At 35.0% G+C, this 18,225-nt stretch overlaps 1 protein-coding gene across 1 annotated transcript; it reads left to right on the top strand.

Annotated features, from left to right (window-relative positions):
• Positions 1-5,926: 5,926 nt before the first annotated feature.
• LOC126634453 (3-epi-6-deoxocathasterone 23-monooxygenase CYP90D1) lies at positions 5,927-14,705 on the top strand. The gene is made up of 8 exons (XM_050304977.1): positions 5,927-6,377; positions 6,764-7,088; positions 9,999-10,148; positions 10,355-10,609; positions 11,362-11,451; positions 11,551-11,736; positions 11,852-11,973; positions 14,181-14,705. The coding sequence occupies exons 1-8, from the start codon at positions 6,088-6,090 to the stop codon at positions 14,278-14,280; spliced, it is 1,518 nt and encodes a 505-aa protein (XP_050160934.1). The 5' UTR covers positions 5,927-6,087; the 3' UTR covers positions 14,281-14,705.
• Positions 14,706-18,225: the final 3,520 nt, after the last annotated feature.

Consider the following 18,225-nt stretch of genomic DNA (forward strand, 5'->3'; position numbering starts at 1 on the left):
CATTTTTAAAATTTTCTTTTTTGAAAACATCATTATCTGGTGGATGTAAGAATATGAACGGTTCAGATCTTTGATATCACGTTTCGATATTTATGATTAAATGAAATATGAGTCGATGTCATATAGTTTGTAGAAACTTTATAAACATCAAGCAATATTTTCACTAACCGTAAAACTTTGAATATAATATCAAGATCCAAACCGTTCATCTTCCTGCATCCTCTAATAGATCATGTTTTCAAAAAAGAAAATCTGAAAAAACAAAATTTGATGAGCGTAAATGTAAACAACAATCAGCGGTTAAATCTTGATCTATGATTTATATGATTATAGTGGCGAATTTCGAAGTTAAGCTTTTTATGAAAGTTGTAAAGTTTGTCATTACAAGCGTTTATATATATATTTTTATATTTTGTACACTTCTACATTAATTAAAAAACTATTAAAGACTTTACTTAAATACGTTTTTATTTTTTGGATGTGGCAATATGGTATGCATATACTTATTTAGTATTATGTTTTTCATTTGATTATTTATTGGTTTAAAATATATTTTCCTTAATGGGTAACGAGTCAAATCATATTACCTGTTAGTATTATTGGGTCGATTTTGGGTCAGGTCATTTTACTCGTTTATTTTAACGAGTGTTACATGACATGATCCGTTAAGATATTGGGTAGGACACGAACACGAAAAACACGACACGAATGCCAGGTCTACTGGTGTGTCAGCTTAGATGGATGAACACTAAATTATACTTGATTATCGCATGATTATATTACTGCGGTATTTGATATATCATGACTTGCCATATTTCTGGTTATATTGCTGTTGTACTGTTGTTTACATACTTACGTAGTATGTTTTAAGGAAACTATACTTGTTTTACAACAAGGGGTTATTATATTCAAAAATAAAAGTTTTCTTACAAACGTTGTTTTGCTGACCAACTCAACTTTGTTTTTCGCCCTTCCAGGACCTAGATAGCCACACTCTTCGTGGCATTCGAGGGACCCTTGACAGTTCTGACATTATCTGTATTTAGAAGTATGAACTTATCCAATGTTGTGTAATAAGTGTACTTTAGCTACTTTAACTACCTTATTGTAGTCGTACTGTCTATTATGCTTTGAATAATTGTAGTGGGTTCTTCCCACGACTGCGCACTCTTTCACTATTTAATTTAAATTAGTTCTAGTTTAGTTTTAATTTATTCACATTTTCACATCACTTACGCTTATGGTTACATCACCTCACGATGACGGCCAGCATGCTTCGACCTTCATCGATCGGGGTGTGTCATTAACGAACGAAGTTAAGGGTAAAATGGTAATCTAATTATTAATCTGGAAGACTCCAATTTTTTTGGAGAGTGGATATGGTGCCACGTGTGTGGCTGAGATTGAAAGAAGAGAAAAGGAAAGGAGGGGAAATGAGGGAAATGAGAAGGAGAGAACCGACCAACTTGGTTTCTCCACCCGACCCGGTTCTATCTCCTCCGTTCGATGTCCGTTGGAGGTTATTTCAGTGTCTATGGAAAGCTCTTGGCGAGCCCAACATCCCTATGGTGTTGGATTTCTAAACTTCTTATCCAATTTTGCAAATCGAAGCCACAAACTCATGGTTGTTCCGACGATTTTCTCCCTTTTTCGGTGATTCCGACAATGATTACAGTCGATTCCCACCGCCAATAGACTTCTCTCAACCCTAGGAATAAGGCCCAAGCAATGGTTGAGGCGTCGGGGTTTGAATGAGGGTGAATCAAGGAGTACCCATTCCTAGGGTTCCAGTAGGATCGAGGGCGATTTTAGGTGTTTTCCGACTGAATTGGACTTCGACCCATTTATGAAAGTTGTTTCTCTCAGTTCCAGTAGGATCGAGGGCGATTTTAGGTGTTTTCCGACTGAATTGGACTTCGGCCCATTTATGAAAGTTGTTTCTCTCATTGAACTTTACTTTCCTGGAAAATTTGGTAATTTTTGGAGTTTGTCGAAAAACTGAGTTTCCGTTCACTTGAAACTGCCACCTGCGGCGGCGCGTGGCTAGTAGGCTGATGCTGCCTCTTCATGAAGATTTCGATATTCTGAAATTTTTTTTGGTATCCATTTGATGTGTTTCAATTGCTAAATATAGTATTGAATATTTTCGGAAATGGATTAAAAATGAATTGTGAACTACGATTAGCTTGATCCCTCCAAAGGGTACGTAGGCAGTCTAACTAGAAGTTAGATGCAGTCATAAAATAAACGAGATTAAATTTTAGTGGGAAATCGTCAAAGAAAGAAATGTTAGAATGGTTATTAACATAAAAGGTAACTAGGACATTTGTTGGCCTACCACTAAATGTAAATTCCGAAATAAATTGGCGGGGCGTTACAAACTTATTAGAAAATGATGTAGATGAAGTATTGATAGGGAGATGGCCAACCACGGTGTTAGGGTTTTGCCGAACACATTTCGGCTTCCAATTGGTCAGGTTGTGTTATCCGTAGGATGAATGAGGAAAGAATTATCCCAAGCTATTAATTAGGAGAGAATATTTGAGATTAATAGGCATCCTTGATTGATTATGATGAAGATTCCTTACTTGTTTGAGTTGATCTTTAATCAGGAATGTATTAACGATAGGATTTGGTGATTAATCTTATCTTTAATGCCTTTAACTTTTCCATGCCACGAGTAGGGAGTTTGGTGATGTCGTAGGCAGCTGCTCGAGCCTTTAGTGTTGAACTTCGCGTGGGAAGATTTGTTTGCCCTGCCCAATTAATGAGGGCAATCTCGTCTTCTTCGAAAAAAAATCCATGTGTCATCTTTTAAATTTTGAGATTATTTTTTGCTGCACAAACATATTATTATCTTTTGTTATTTTTTAAAATAAATTTTTAAAGCTAATTGCCTGGGCTATTCATTTATGAGGTGCATATGCACTCAGGTAATTACTTTCACTAAGGCAATAATTGCTTATTGCCCAATTGCCTGGCAATTATTGGCCTAAGCTTGTAGATGTTGAGGAGAGAAAGACAGAGATTTAGAGAGAGAGAGGACAAAAGTTAAGGGAGAGGGAGGAGATATATTTCAGTGTGTTGGGAATACAACCTGATTTTTTTGAACAAATGATATTTATCTACACTAAGGGGAGAGAGTGGGCTAAATCTCACAATGAGCTAACATAATGTGGTTCAAATTTGCTTTTGGCAAGAATCGAACCTAAGACCTCTCACTTACAAGTGAAAAGGAATATACCACTAAACCGTAGTCAATGGCGGATCTAGAATTTTAAACTCGGAGGATCCCAATAATAAAGGTAAAAAGTATATATAGATAAAAATAACATTTAAAAGTTAAATTATAATACATTTCATTCATGAATCATACGCAAACAATATTACAAACTATAAAATTCTAATTCAAGCGTCTACAACAATGTTCATAGTTTGAAAATGTTTTATTTGCAAATATGCTTTTTGGCTTGAAAAACCTTTCCATATTTCTTATCTCCACACTACACATTAACAAAAAAAACACAAAAAAACTTATACCAATTAATCAATAAACAAAATTCCGATAATTAAATGAGTATACAAACATAAAACACATTTATAATCATATCAATAATAGATTATAAATCTCCATCAATAAATAATATAATTTAGTTGAGATTAGATTAAGATTAGATTAGAATACCAAAAAAATCTTATTTGAATCTTGAACCAAATGGTGGTGGTGTAGATATTTGAAACAAATTGAGATATGATATTCGAGTAAAATTCAAATATGAGTTTGGGTGGGATTTTAGGATTTTAGGGTTCTGAGAATTGGGAAATTGAGGATTGGATATGTGAAAATGGGGGGTTTCAGGTTTTGGATGGGGGAATGGATGGAGATTCGGGAAGAGTGACGGGGTCTTGGGAACTTAAAACAAAAAGGAAGCAAACGCCAGCGTTATGCCATAGTCTAATTTTTTTTAAAAGGTTTTAATCAGTTGGCTAAAACGTGCATTTTGAGCCAAGGTTGTAAAAGGCAAAATTTTCTTTCTTCCTTCGCGTGTTCGTCTTCCACGTGAGGACGCCATTGTTGCAATTGCACAACCTTCATTCGAGTACGAGGGGTCCCCGAAAAATTTCAAGCAACGATTTAGGGGTCTTCGAGGGGTCATAGGACCTCCCAAGTCCCTCTATGGATCTGCCATTGATCGTAGTACCAAATGACAGGAAACACATGCTGATACATTAAATATAATAATACAATTGGTTGAAAATTTGAAAAAAAAAAATCTCCAACCAATATTATGACACGAGGATATACTGAACCGTGTTTTCCGGCAAATTAAAAATTTCTCCTAGAAAAGGGGGTAAGGGTAAGGGTAACGGAATGATGATGGAGTGTGGTTGGATAAATCAAGGTCTCACATGAATGCACGAGGCCGCGCAGCTGAGCCTCTGCCAATGGGGGCCGCCTCAGTACACGTTACACGCAAGATGATCAATCATCAACTTGTGGGACTTGTCTCTCAATTTATAGATATATCTGTATTATATCCCAACCAACTTAATCATGAAAGAATTTTAAGTTCTTTCTGCTACTTTTGCATCAAAAGAAAAAGAGCAAAAGAGAAAGTTGTTTCTTATCATATTCCCATGTCATATATATGTCGTGTTACGAATAGATTATCTGACATATTATGTTATTAGATTTGTCGATTTAATTTACTTACTTAAACACTTATTTACTTAGTCAATTCACCAAAGCCATAAACACATACCTTGTGCTATAAACATATGCATGTTGTATTACGCATATATCTTCCGACGTTTTATGTTATTAAATTTGTCAGTTTGATTTACTTTCTCGAACACTTGTCTAATTAGTCATTCCACTAAAGCTATGAACATATAACTTGTGCTATAAACAGATTACCTTTGTGCTTAATAGCCCTAGTGTTGAACTCATTAGTCAATCCAACTCATAAAGTTGGCTTCTCATGAAATACAATGTATCAAATGCTTGATTGATGTTCCTTGTTTTTTATTCCTTTTTTTTTAAATAAAAAGGTGGACAACTAGTGGTAAGCTGTAGTTATCCACTCATTCCGGACCCAAAAAGGCTATGGGGAACTCTGCCCGTAGCCACAGTCAAGCAGGCTCATCAGCTCGGAGCATCAAACCTGGGATCTTCCACATTTTTTTGTTAATCACTAAATTTTAAATCGATGAATTAGTGATCGTATATTTCATTGTCAATGCATAATCAAGATAGTTTATTGCTAGACTTATCAATAGCATTATATACTTCTGTATACGAGATCATGGTTCAATTTCTTCTTTTCACGATATCGCTCGTATAAAATGAATATTAACAAAAAAAAAAAAAGAACTCCAAAAACTAGCGGCTTTTTAGCCAAAATGGTCGATGAGATTTGCAGAACTCGTCACTTTGGTCTCTGAGATTTCAAATCAATAGAAGTGGTCCCTGAGATTGTTTACCATCAATCATTTTGGCCCTTCCGTGAAATATTATGTTAAATAAGGATCTAAATGATAAAAATACCCTCAATTTAATAAATAGTATGCCAAAATGATTTGACAAAAATTGAAGGTATTTTTGTCATTTTATTTTTGTTTAATGAAGATTTTTCACGGAATGATCAAAATGATTGATGGTGGACAATCTCAGGAACCAATTTTATCGATTTTAAATCTTAAGAACTAAAGTTAAGAGTTATATAAATCTCAAAAACTATTTTAGCTAAAAGCCAAAACTAGCTCATGCTTGGCTATAAATCTCAAGGCACCACACTAACCTTCTTCATCTGCCAAAAAAAAAATCTCATCCATCTCCCAATACAAATATATTCCCTTAATTAAACATTCTCTCTCTCTCTTTGACCAAAATAAACATTCTCTCTCTCTTCCCACACGCGTGCACTGCACACATGCACATTTATTTTTCACAAAAATGTCCTCATTGCAACCATGATTGATAATATTATTATTTAAGAGGGAGCAGAGAGGTAAAGCTGAAGGCAAAGCATACGCTTATTTTTAGAGGAGCGTACTGCATTCGTTCGTGCGGCAACTTTTCAAAAAATGGAAAATTCATTGATTGTACTAATATCAGCAGCAGCAGCAGTAGCAGCAGCAACAGCAACCGTGTCGATCTTGTCCATAATATTCCTCTACAGAAACAGCACGACCAACTCCAACTTTCTGAGGTTTTTTACTGCTTCTGCTAATACTTCACTCATCGGATCAAAACACAGAAGAACCCAACTTCCTTTGGGAACTTTTGGGCTTCCTTTTCTTGGTGAAACCATTGAGTTTGTGACTTGTGCTTACTCCGACTGCCCTGAGAGCTTCATGGACAAGCGCCGCCACTTGTAAGTACATTAAAACGTAATTAGTAAAAGCAGAAATTAATTAGTACCCAAATAACTTGTATTACTTTCATATTAAACGCTTTTTTTTGTATTTAATAATTTGCCATGCTTAAATTTTGATTAGCTTGTGTTAATGAATATGCTTCATTGGGTTTGTGTTTTGCATTACAGATACAACACCCAATAAGCACTTTTCAGTTCTGATGATTCAGCTTCTTGTTTCAGCTGATTTAACTTTACTGATAATTTCCAAAGTTGAAAACTTGAAATTCCCAATAAGAACTTTTCAGTTCTAATGATTCAGCTGATTTACTTCATTATTTTCGAAAGTCGAAAACTTGAAAATCCCATACGTATTTGAATCTTTGGGGGTGTTTAATTTGTAGGTATGGGAAGGTGTTCAGGTCACACATATTTGGAAGTCCAACAATTGTATCAACAGATGCAGAAGTGAGTAAAATTGTTCTGCAGAGTGATGCAAAATCTTTTGTGCCATCTTACCCAAAATCTCTCACTGAATTGATGGGGAAGTCCTCTATTTTGCTCATCAACGGAGCCCTGCAGAGAAGAATCCATGGACTCATTGGAGCCTTTTTAAAGTCCCCACACCTCAAAGCTCAAATCACCACAGACATGCAAAACTATGTCCAACAATCCATGGCAAATTGGACAGACGACCATCCCATTTACATACAAGATGAAACCAAACATGTTAGCTCTCTCTCTCTCTCTCTCTCTCTCTCTCTCTCTAAGTTTGAAGTTTGTGATTGTTTGGTCTTCGAGAAGAGTTCCAATGGACAGAAGACAAAACAAAAGATGCCATCTCTCTCTAGATTTACTGGTGGATTTTTCTCTTCTGTTAAAATGTTTTTATAATAAAATAAGTATTGAGATTATGAATCTCACATTGAGAAAAGATTTTGCATGTGTTTATAAGTAATTTGATTATTTTATATATTGACAATTAATTTTACGGTAAAAACTCAACGTTGTTCATGATAAGAAACCTTGCATATATGTTTATAATCTCAATTGGTTGTCCAGTAAAACCTCATCTTTCTTCAATAAGTGCTCCATTAAGCACTTGGGATAAATAAATCTCTCTCTCGTGACCAAATAATAAATCATTGATATTTGAATTTTTATATGTGGCTTCTACTTTAGGTTAAGTGGCAGAATTTATGATCTTCTATAAAGAATGAACCTAGTTGTAAAGGGAAATGATTTTTATACTTTTGTGGTGTCCTACACTCGGATGCTTGTTTCCGTCTTTTTAATTAGGGTTAATTTCTGTTTATTACTCTCATGTTTCGTGATTTTCAACATTTAGTACATTAAGTTTTTTTTGTCCCAGAGTCATACCTAAAATGTTAATTTTGGGACAATCTCATACATTGGTTAGTCAAACCGTTAAGTATGCCGTTAATTAATGACGTAGAGCCTATGTGGACAATGACTGGACGTTACGTGTCATTAAAGGGTCCACGTGGAAATTAAAATTATAAAAAAAGGTTAAAATATTAAAATAATTAATTAAATAAAAAATATATAATTAAAAAAAAAAAAAAAATAGAACCCATTCAGTCTTCCCCAATCCAATCCCAGGCTTCTTTCCCACCTGGAATCCGACTCGCAGATCTTCCAGAAACCCTAGCCTTCCTCTTAAGATTCTCTCCCATTCCTCCAAGAACCACTTCTTTCTCTCTCTCCTCTCCGCCTCCGCCTCCGTCTCTTTCGCTCCTTTTCTTCTTCACTTCCGTCTTCGATCAAGCTCCTTCGTCTTTCACTGGCGAAGAACTAGAAGCTCCAAACACCCACAAAGAAAGCCCAGTCCGAGCTCATCACAATAATCGCCATTAGAGAACAAAGATACAAACTTCAACTTAAAAAAAGCCTTAACATTTAATTAAAATCAAAACTGAAACAAAAGATTAAACACGATGAGCAAGACTAACTTAAATCAGTTCCCAGTCCCAGAAGAAACAAAAATTAAATGAATTCTGAACAAAAATTAAATCGTGAGCAGCAGAAATATGGGGTTCGGCCTTTGGGTCTGGGTTCCGTTGCAGAGAGAAAAGGGGTTGGTTTAGGGATTTCGTTAATTCCGAACAATTCAAGAACCTCGAAAGCTTCACAACTGATAAGAAATGAAGGAAAAAAAATAAAGAAAATTGAGGCGAGATCAGAGGGTGATTTAGGGATTTCGTTTCAACCAACCGTTCTTGGCGAGCTCGAGGACGTGCGTGGTGTGCTTAGCAGAAGCTCGATAGGGTTCGCTTCAAGAGAAGGTGGAGTTAAGGACCTTCTTCACCTGCTCGCTGACCTCGCTCAGCAACGCCTTTCTGGCTTCGCCGGACTTCACCGAGATCTCCTGCTCGTCGCCGGTTTCCTCCTCTATCTTCCGTTTCTGCCTCTTCCGCCCTGGATGTCTCTGGTCTTGGCGCCTCTGCAACTCCATCAACAATGACGGAAGCGACGAAGAAGAGAAACTGATCCAAATTGGAAAGACAAACTTCGCATTTGAACAGGTTAGACTGAGAGACAGAGACAAGTGTGAGAGAGATCTACGGGTATTTTCCGAATTTTAGAATTGAAAAAAAATAAAAAAAAAGGGGTTGGTCGCTGGATTGGGTGGGGAAGAAGAAAGAGAGATGAACCCATATTGGTTTTTTAGGTTTAGGTTTGGTTTTTTAATTTTTAAAATTTTAAATTTAATTTTTTTTTAATATTCCACGTGGATCTTTAATAACACGTAGCGCTCAGTCATTGTTCACTTAGGTTCCACGTCATCAGTTAACGGCAGACTTAACAGTTTGACTAACGGATGTATGAGACTGTCCCAAAATTAACACTTTAGGTATGACTCTGGGACGAAAAAAACTTGATATACTAAATGTTGAAAATCACGAAACATGAGGGTAGTAAACATAGATTAATCCTTTTAAATTATAGGAAAACTAATGAAAAGGGCTTGAAAACTTTGAGTTTTAATAATAAGGACAAAATAAATGGTAAAGTGAATAGTACCATGATTGACTTTTTAGTGTAAAAATGTGGTTTTTCGTTAAAGTGAACAGTACTGGGAGCTTTTCGTTAAAGTTCCCTAGCTCCCGATACTGTTCACTTTAACGAAAAACCACATTTTTACACTAAAAAGTCAATCCTGGTACTATTCACTTTACCCTTTATTTTGTCCTTATCATTAAAACTCAAAGTTTTCAAGCTATTTTCATTAGTTTTCTATTAATTATATGACTAGAAACAAGAGGAGAAGTGCAAGAGGATAAAATGGAGTGCGAAAAAGCATTTTCCAGTAGAGTAACATTCTCTTTCTTCTAAATTTCTCTATTTCTCTCTTATTTTATTTAAACGGTTACGATTAAATCGCGTTAATATGAGTTTTTATAGAGAGAAAGAAAAGAATAAAATGTGAGAAGAAGAGGAAAATAGAAAGAATTTAGAAAGAAGAGAATTCTACTCCTTTCCGAGTTATGAAATGGCAAATGGGATTCATAATAATTCTTCATGAATGATATTGTCTGTGGAAATAGATTCATAATTATTAAGTCTCTTTACAGTCCTTATTAAAAGTTACCAAGAAATTGTCCTTTTTGTCTGCAGATTGCTTTCCAAGTACTTGTCAAGGCATTGATTAGTTTGGATCCTGGTGAGGACATGGAGTTCCTAAAGAAACAGTTCCAAGAATTCATTGCAGGCCTCATGTCTATACCCATAAACATTCCTGGAAGTAGACTTTACAGATCATTACAGGCAAGTTAATTATCAATTTTTACTTTATAATGAAAAGTTCATTTGTCAGACAGTCTTATGTTGCTGGACCGTGATTTCAAAACTTAGGTTAAGTTGGGTTTGTCTTAATATGTGATCTGAATTCATAATCTGATAATATAAGCAGTTTACCGTAGGTTTTTTAATCATATTCTCGTAATGATATTTTGAGTCCTAATTAATTTCAGGCAAAGAAGAAAATGGTCAAGCTAGTACAGGAAATCATACAAGCTAAAAAAAAAGAGAGTGATATAATCTCCAACAAGGTTCCCAAAGATGTGGTAGATGTTCTGCTGAGAGACACAAGTGAGCAGTTAACAGGAGATCTGATAGCAGATAACATGATTGATATGATGATACCAGGGGAGGATTCAGTGCCACTTCTCATGACTCTTGCAATCAAATACCTCTCAGACTCCCCCACTGCTCTCCAACAATTAACTGTATGCAAAAATCTCTTTCATTTTTTTGCTTTCATTTTGGTAAATAGCAAATTCTCTTTACTGCAATGATTCATCCTGGTAATACATCCATTTTTCATTGCCCTCGTCATGCTAACTTAATCAGCGTGATGAAGATAGGAAGAAGGAATATATTTCTAGCTGTATGCAAGACTTTCTTGTTGCTTGCTGCACGGATACTATTAATTACACAATCCCACCTTTGCTGATGAATAGTGAAAAAATATATATATTTTGTTTGCATGTAAGATTCTATCGTTACTCGCACGGTTATAATAAACATCACACTATCTTTTTTCTAAGATTGATCTTTTTTTTTGGAACTTTGTGACACTCAAGTCCAACTCTTTGACTACTTTATATGTGCCATTTTTCATTTTCCTTGTCGTTTTGGTGATTTTGCTCTTTTCACGTGTGGCTGTCTAAGCAATACAGTTAATGGGGCAAGTGGAATTCTAAGACATATAAACATGGTATTCGGGAGCACGTATTACAAGAACAGTATATTATATTTTCTTAATATAATGATACATTTACATTGAGAGATAAATGAATAAATTAGTTGCGACCCCGTCAAAATTATTCGAATATAAAATCTCTCTTACCAGTAGTACTGTATGCAAATTTCCCAAAGAAACAAAATATCTGTTATTGTCTGTGAAGGAATAGGAAGTTTACAAAAAAAAATCCGTTGTTTTGTTCTTTTAAAATTGAATTCTTGATGATGAACTCAGGAGGAGAACATGAAGTTAAAAGCTCTGAAAGATGAGCTTGGAGAGCCACCGTGTTGGAGTGATTACTTGTCCTTACCATTTACACAAAATGTAAGTGAATACCACGGTAATTTAAAAGTTCACAGCAGTAACTCACCAGAACACTCTGCATTTTTTAAACTTTTTAATTTAATTATTGTAATTATACAGGTGATCACAGAAACCCTAAGGATGGGAAACATCATAACTGGGGTGATGAGGAAGGCCATGAAAGATGTGGAGATAAAAGGGTATTTAATACCAAAGGGATGGTGTGTCTTCACATATTTCAGATCAGTTCATCTTGATCAGAATAACTATGATTGGCCTTATCACTTCAATCCATGGAGGTGGCAAGTAAGAATGACTACATATATACGCATGCAGTAGCGTTAAAACGCTAACCAGTTAGTACGTTAATTTGGACTCTTTTGTTTTTAAGTAACGGATTGGAGCTGTATAATCTCTGCAGGACAAAGATATGAGCAGCTGCAACTTCACTCCTTTTGGAGGAGGACAAAGGCTGTGTCCTGGACTTGACTTAGCAAGGCTTGAAGCCTCCATTTTCTTACACCACTTTGTCACTCAATTCAGGTAATTAGATATGAATGACAGAATGAGGATCCCTCTTCCTTAATTATAGGCTTTTGTTAATTAATTTATAGGTCTATGTGGGGAGAGTTTGGTGGAAAATGAAGTCTAAGTTCACTGAATAGATACTATTAAGGGATTAACTTAAGTGAAAAGCATAGTTTGAAATCACATTGCGTGGGAGGTTTTGCTATGCAATGTTGTGTTATGTAGCAGTTTTGCGTAAGCTGTAAGCTATTCAAGACTTGCATAGCTTATTCTTCCGCGAAGCGATATAAAACACTATATTGCACAATATTGCGCGTTTTTCAAAACTATGAAAGAAAATGAATAGATGTAAGTTAGGTCAGTTGGTCAGAATACTATGTCGGTCATTTTATACCTGAATATTACGTCCCGTAGATTAGAGTAGTATGGTATATTGTTTTGTCAAACACAAAAAGTCGAGGGAAAATGAAAGAATATACATGGCAATTATACTTTTTGGGATTTCTTCAACCAGATGCAAACTTTATGCTTTTGGGGAGAGATTGAATTGAACAGAGTTGTCCTGCATTTCTTCCACATTTATTACCATTTGAGCAAAAGACAATATTGCATACATCAAACTTTCTGGCACTTCCATTATCAGTAGCTTGTCTATGACATGCACCTTTTCATATTTGCTTTCAACCATGCTCTTTTACTACTAGGGTAAATTGCTATATTTATGAAGACCTGAGTTTAGTTAAATGGACTTGAGCATAGTGTTTTACGTTCTATGTACCTAAGTTTGAATTAAAAACAAAAAACAAAACCCTCGTAGCATTGCACACTCAGTACTACATAACATTTAAGTCACACCCTATATACAGATAATTAGTCACTTGAGAACGTTCCAACCCTCCTTTGCTATCAACCACCAATTTACCCACATGGGTTTCCATGTGTGCGGAAAGTTAAGACCAAAAAAATCTAAAGACTCCATGAGAAGCCCATAATACACATGATTTGGTAATATGGTAACATCATAGCAAATAGATTGGCAGATACCCGAGCTCTTGAGGGGAACAGACGATGTTCTCTTCCCTGGACCTAACTCAACCATTTGTCCACATGTGATACACCAGACTGGATTGATCTTGAATGACTCAACTTTTCATGCATATAACTTATTAATTCATTAATAATATGGTTTGTCTTTGGTAGTCCAGTTTAATATAGTGTGATCTTTTAAATAATTTTTACTGTTCGATCTTTAAAATTCAATCTTAGAGTCAATTTTTACCATTCATTTTCCGGACTAGTCCTAAATTATTGAAGACAAATTGCAATAATAGTATAGTTATAAACCAATGTTATGTATGCATGTTAGTGCCTTGAGCTCATGCTTGCATGGAATTTGTCTAGTTATTTATCAACACCTTCATCGACAATTTTCTACAGCATGTATCTAGTGCTCAACACTAGTTTAAAGTGCCTTTTTTTCTCTTCAATAAAGCGCTTAAGTTTATACGTGCCCTCCTTTTACCATACTCTTTCCATATTCTTCTATTTATGCGATCACAGTTAAACCACATCAACATATTTTATTATCTTTATAAAAAAAATTAATATAAAATATTAAAATAACTTAACCGTGACCACACAACATAAAAAGGAATAAAAAGAGCATGGTAATGAGAATCTACCTCCTATGCAAAAAGCCCTTGGGCAAATTTCTTAGGAAAGCACTCCCAAAAGCAGTCAAAGTAGGTGGTAATAAGTACAGTAGCCACTAGCTCAGTACTGTGGGAGGACTAAATGTCAACAATCATGAAAGTGGACAATAAACAAATGGATAAATATGGAGGCTACACAGTAGAGAGACAAATCAAGGTTTTCTTGATCTTCTTTTAATACAAAACCACTCAGAATGAAGGAGGTTTTCTTAGCCTCGCTCGCGATAGAGTTGCTGCATATTACCATCAAATATTAAATAATAGAAAGTGGAAAAAATAAAAAAGAAATAGCATTTGATCTCTTGGTCTAACTTTGACTAATTCTTTTTCTTCTTCCCACACAAATATTTGACAACAACTTTTTAATATGAAGGTCTGTTCTCTGTTGCGATGTCGTTTTAGGATCTAATTTTTATTTTTTTATTTTTGTATAACTAATAAATAATTTAATAATTTAATTACACAACGTTTTTTGAAAATTACAAATTGGTTTGAAATGAACAAATGCAGGTGGGCGGCCGAGGAGGACACAGTTGTGAACTTCCCCACTGTAAGAATGAAACGGAGGATGCCGATAAGGGTCAAAAGGAGAGTTGGTGGGACCCACTAGACTTACAATTTTGTACACAAGCAATGATACAAAACAGCCAGACATGAAAAGACGAGGAAAAGAAAAGGACTGTGTCGGGTTGGAGAAATTTTTGTAAATGACCGTCACACGAGGTGGTATACTACGTATTTTTATATAAATAATAGAATATGTGGGTTAAAAGGTTAATAACTTAAAAATTAAAATTTTCCACCACTTACATAGAAACACATGATGTACCATTCATATTCCCGTTATAATTAAAAATTTCTCGTTGGGTTAGGTCTCCTGTTGCACACGTGGTTCGAGTCGGCAAATATCACAAAGCTCACTCTTTTTGTCCTGTTTGATACCCTTTATTTGCACATATAGACAAAAGACAACACAAATATATAGTCTCTGGGGGTTCTTAATTAAAACTTTTATTTTAAGTAGTGTTACATTTATTATTTATTTATAACGATTAGTATTATATTTATTATTTATTTGTATTATTATTTATATTATTATTTTTATAGAGATAGAACATGTCAACACATGCAAATCTCATCTTTATTATAAAAATAGTATGCGATGGACATTGCTTATCTTGGAGCTCACGATTGGCGTACTGAATAATCGGTATTTTTTTTGGTATCGACTACGGAACAGTTCATCAGTTTATAGTTTTGGTTTTTCTGAGATTTCGAGACAAATTCCAGCCCTAACAGCAGCTGCCACCATCCCTGCGAACCAGATAACAAACTCGTATCCTGTACATCAACTTCAACCCCTACCACATGAATCATGGACATCCTTCAAAGTCCTTCAAGATCCTAACTTCATAAAGACCAATGAATTAAAAGAAAATTAATAAAAATGACTTGAAAACTTTAAGTTTTAACTATAAAGACAAAATAAAGGGGAAAATGAATAGTACTAGAATTAATTTTTTAGTGTAAAAATATGATTTTTCGTTAAAGTGAACAGTACTGAAACTTTTTGTTAAAGTTCCTATGAATTAATTCCTTCCCAACCTCTTTACTCGCATGCCATCACCAATCCCCTTCGCTTACCCACATTCCTTCCCCAAGCATTGATGCCCATCACCAGTGTCGGGTTCGAAACTTTCACTTGCCTTAAATTAATGTAGCACTTTCCAATCCCTTATAATATAATGGTACGTTAGATATATAAATGAATAACCATCAAATTTTAAAAAACCAATTACAAAATTTTGAAGGGAGACTGGAAAGAGGTGGTGGTGGTCCTCGGAGGAGGGGTGAGTAGTGGGTGTGAGTCTGGTAATGGTTGGCCAACATGGATACCCGCTGGTAAGGTTGGGTAGGGAGGGGAGCAGAATTTAATGAAATCTTTGGAGGAAGGATGAGATTGTTTAAATCCTTTGACATATATGTATCCTAGAATACACCAAAATTCACAATTTTATGAAATCCTATCAAATCTATAATTTTTTACTACAACTAGATTTATATACGCTTGTTTGATGTCCATTAATATCCTAATTTTTTTCTATCAAAGGATAACTTTTATTAAATTCTAATAGAAACGTTTACATCTTCAGCAAGAATATTAAGTAAAAACTCCAGACTCAGAGCATCCCAACAGAACGCACCTCTATGCGAGGTAACATATGAAGCTACAGCATGAGCAGCAGCATTTTGACTATTCCAAAATGTTAAAGGTCTTTTTAAATACTTCTAAATCGTAATTCGAGCACACCAAATTTTTGTGATCATTTTCTTTCCAATATTGTCAAAAGTTTCAAATTCAAATTCCTAGAATAATTTGAACAAAAAGAGAAACTTAGCTAACTACTGCTTAAGCATGATTGCAATGTTATGTTTGCTTAATACTTGTATAGACAAAGTTTCCCTAATTACCAATAATTTTGATGGTGTAGAGACTGATGGAAAAACAACTGGAAGAGTAAATACGAACTTATTATATCGTCATTGGAGATGGAATCACACATCAACCTCAACACAAATATATATATCATCCAGATGTGCGGTTAGCATTTATTTTAAAATTTCTATCTTAGGCCAGAAAAAGCCCAATTAATTCGTTACTGAGCCTCTACTTCATGAATTTTGGTCGAATCTAACTGATTTCATGTAAAATTTTGGGTGAATTTTTTCAAATTCTCAATAGGAGAGGTGGGTTTTGTTTGTACTTAAAATACACTACAAAATCTCTTTAATTTCTTCAACGTTTTAAAATCCTTTAAAATCTATTCTTAATTGAATACATCTAGAAGGTTATAAACTCTTACACCAAGATTTCTTTTGATTTTAGTAAACTCTCTCAAGATTGAAAATTTGTGGAACCACGTTGCTTCATCTCTGACGTTTTGTTGGAAGATAATTCACTTTAGTTTGTTTTATTTCTTCATTGTATCGTTCAGGATAGCAGATTTCTAAGTGGTTTGTGCATGAAACTTTTTTGTTCTTTGATCGGGTGGAAATCCTCAGCAAAGTTTTTATCACGGTCTATGTATGCATACTATCCTCTCTTATGTACGTATTCTCTCTCTTTCAATAAATATCGTACTGTCCTTCAAAAATAAAAATAAAAAACCTCTCTCAAAGTCCTAATTAAATGTGCAGACTCTCAGAGAATCACTTCAAATTTTAATGGAATACCCCTAAATTTATAAAAACTTTAAAATCCATCCAAAGTCCAAAGAAGTGCAGTCCATAGTTTCTACAATCTGATGGCCCAATAGGACAAAACGACGTCGCTAGAAGCAGCATTCAATAGCCTGATACGCAAAATCAAATTTGAGAAATTGCTCGCTCGGAATTTACCGCCCAGATTGTAGAATTGATACGCAAAACCCAAAATCAAATTTGGATTCTTGGTTATTTTAATTGTGTATTAAGGGAATTGAAACCGGTACGTTTCCTTTTGCTGTGAGAAGTTGCTTTACGATTATATACAGGATGATGTGTGTGTGCGCGCACGCATACATACGTACATATATACCAGTACTGTTTCTTTTTGCCGTGAGAAGTTGCATTACGATCAATGTATAAAATATTAATGATATCAGAAATATCGGTAGTCAAAAAACACATAAATTTCAATGGAAATATCGAGATATTATCGATATCGATAAAAATTGAATAAAAACCACGGAAATTGTAAGAAAAACTTGGAAATTTTTATTGAAACTTTGCATGATGATTATTTAGTCAATTATCTATTAGTTTATCACAAAAAATTGGAAGAAAATGCATTGCATGATGGATTTAACTGATTTAAGTTAATTATATAGCGAGCTTACAAACATTGTTAGTGTAGAAAATATGTAGTAATTAATGAAAGATGTTTAAACACACCATAATAATTTATATATAATGAATTAGTTATCGGCAATAGTTTAGGGGTTAAATGATAGTTTACCCATGTGCATAGTTAGTCATAAACTTAAGATTCTCTTCTCTCTCAAACTGCCCGTATTTCCCAAAATATTTATGGAATCTATCAATTTAGTCCTAATTTCCTTTACCCAATCCGGATCTACACTTAAGATTCTCTTCTCTCTCAAACTACCACGTGGCAGCACCTAACAATCCTTATTTTGTAACCCCTTCTTTCTTCTTCTTTCTTTTCTGCATTCTCTATCTCTCTCTCGAAACTCTCATCTCTCTCATTTCTCTCTACATCGAGACCCACATACACACACGCACACCATCGCACCTGCTCGAGGAAGACACCCATCGTCATCAACAACCTTGTATTTCTCCCTCTCCTTCTCGTATCTGCAACTCAGCAAACGCAGGAACCCTCCGATGAGTTTCTTGAATTTCTCCGGTTAGGTTTTTGGGACGAAATCGGCTCGAGAATAGGCACACCCATCTCCGGCGAGACCGTGGGTGTCGAGAGGTTTTCCGACCACCACAGGTCGTTTCACGGCAAATGGAAGGTATAACGCACTCCTCTCGCCTTGTGCTTTCGTTT

This window comes from Malus sylvestris, chromosome 9 (assembly GCF_916048215.2).
Source record: "Malus sylvestris chromosome 9, drMalSylv7.2, whole genome shotgun sequence".
Lineage (NCBI taxonomy): Eukaryota > Viridiplantae > Streptophyta > Magnoliopsida > Rosales > Rosaceae > Malus > Malus sylvestris.

What these genes read in the sequence shown, in the direction of transcription:
- LOC126634453 (XM_050304977.1), top strand. Translation starts at nt 6,088, where the DNA reads ATGGAAAATTCATTGATTGTACTAATATCAGCAGCAGCAGCAGTAGCA. An exon ending in TCAATCCATGGAGGTGGCAA is followed by an intron (nt 11,737 to 11,851) that starts GTAAGAATGACT and finishes TAATCTCTGCAG; the next exon opens with GACAAAGATATGAGCAGCTG. An exon ending in CACTTTGTCACTCAATTCAG is followed by an intron (nt 11,974 to 14,180) that starts GTAATTAGATAT and finishes GAACAAATGCAG; the next exon opens with GTGGGCGGCCGAGGAGGACA.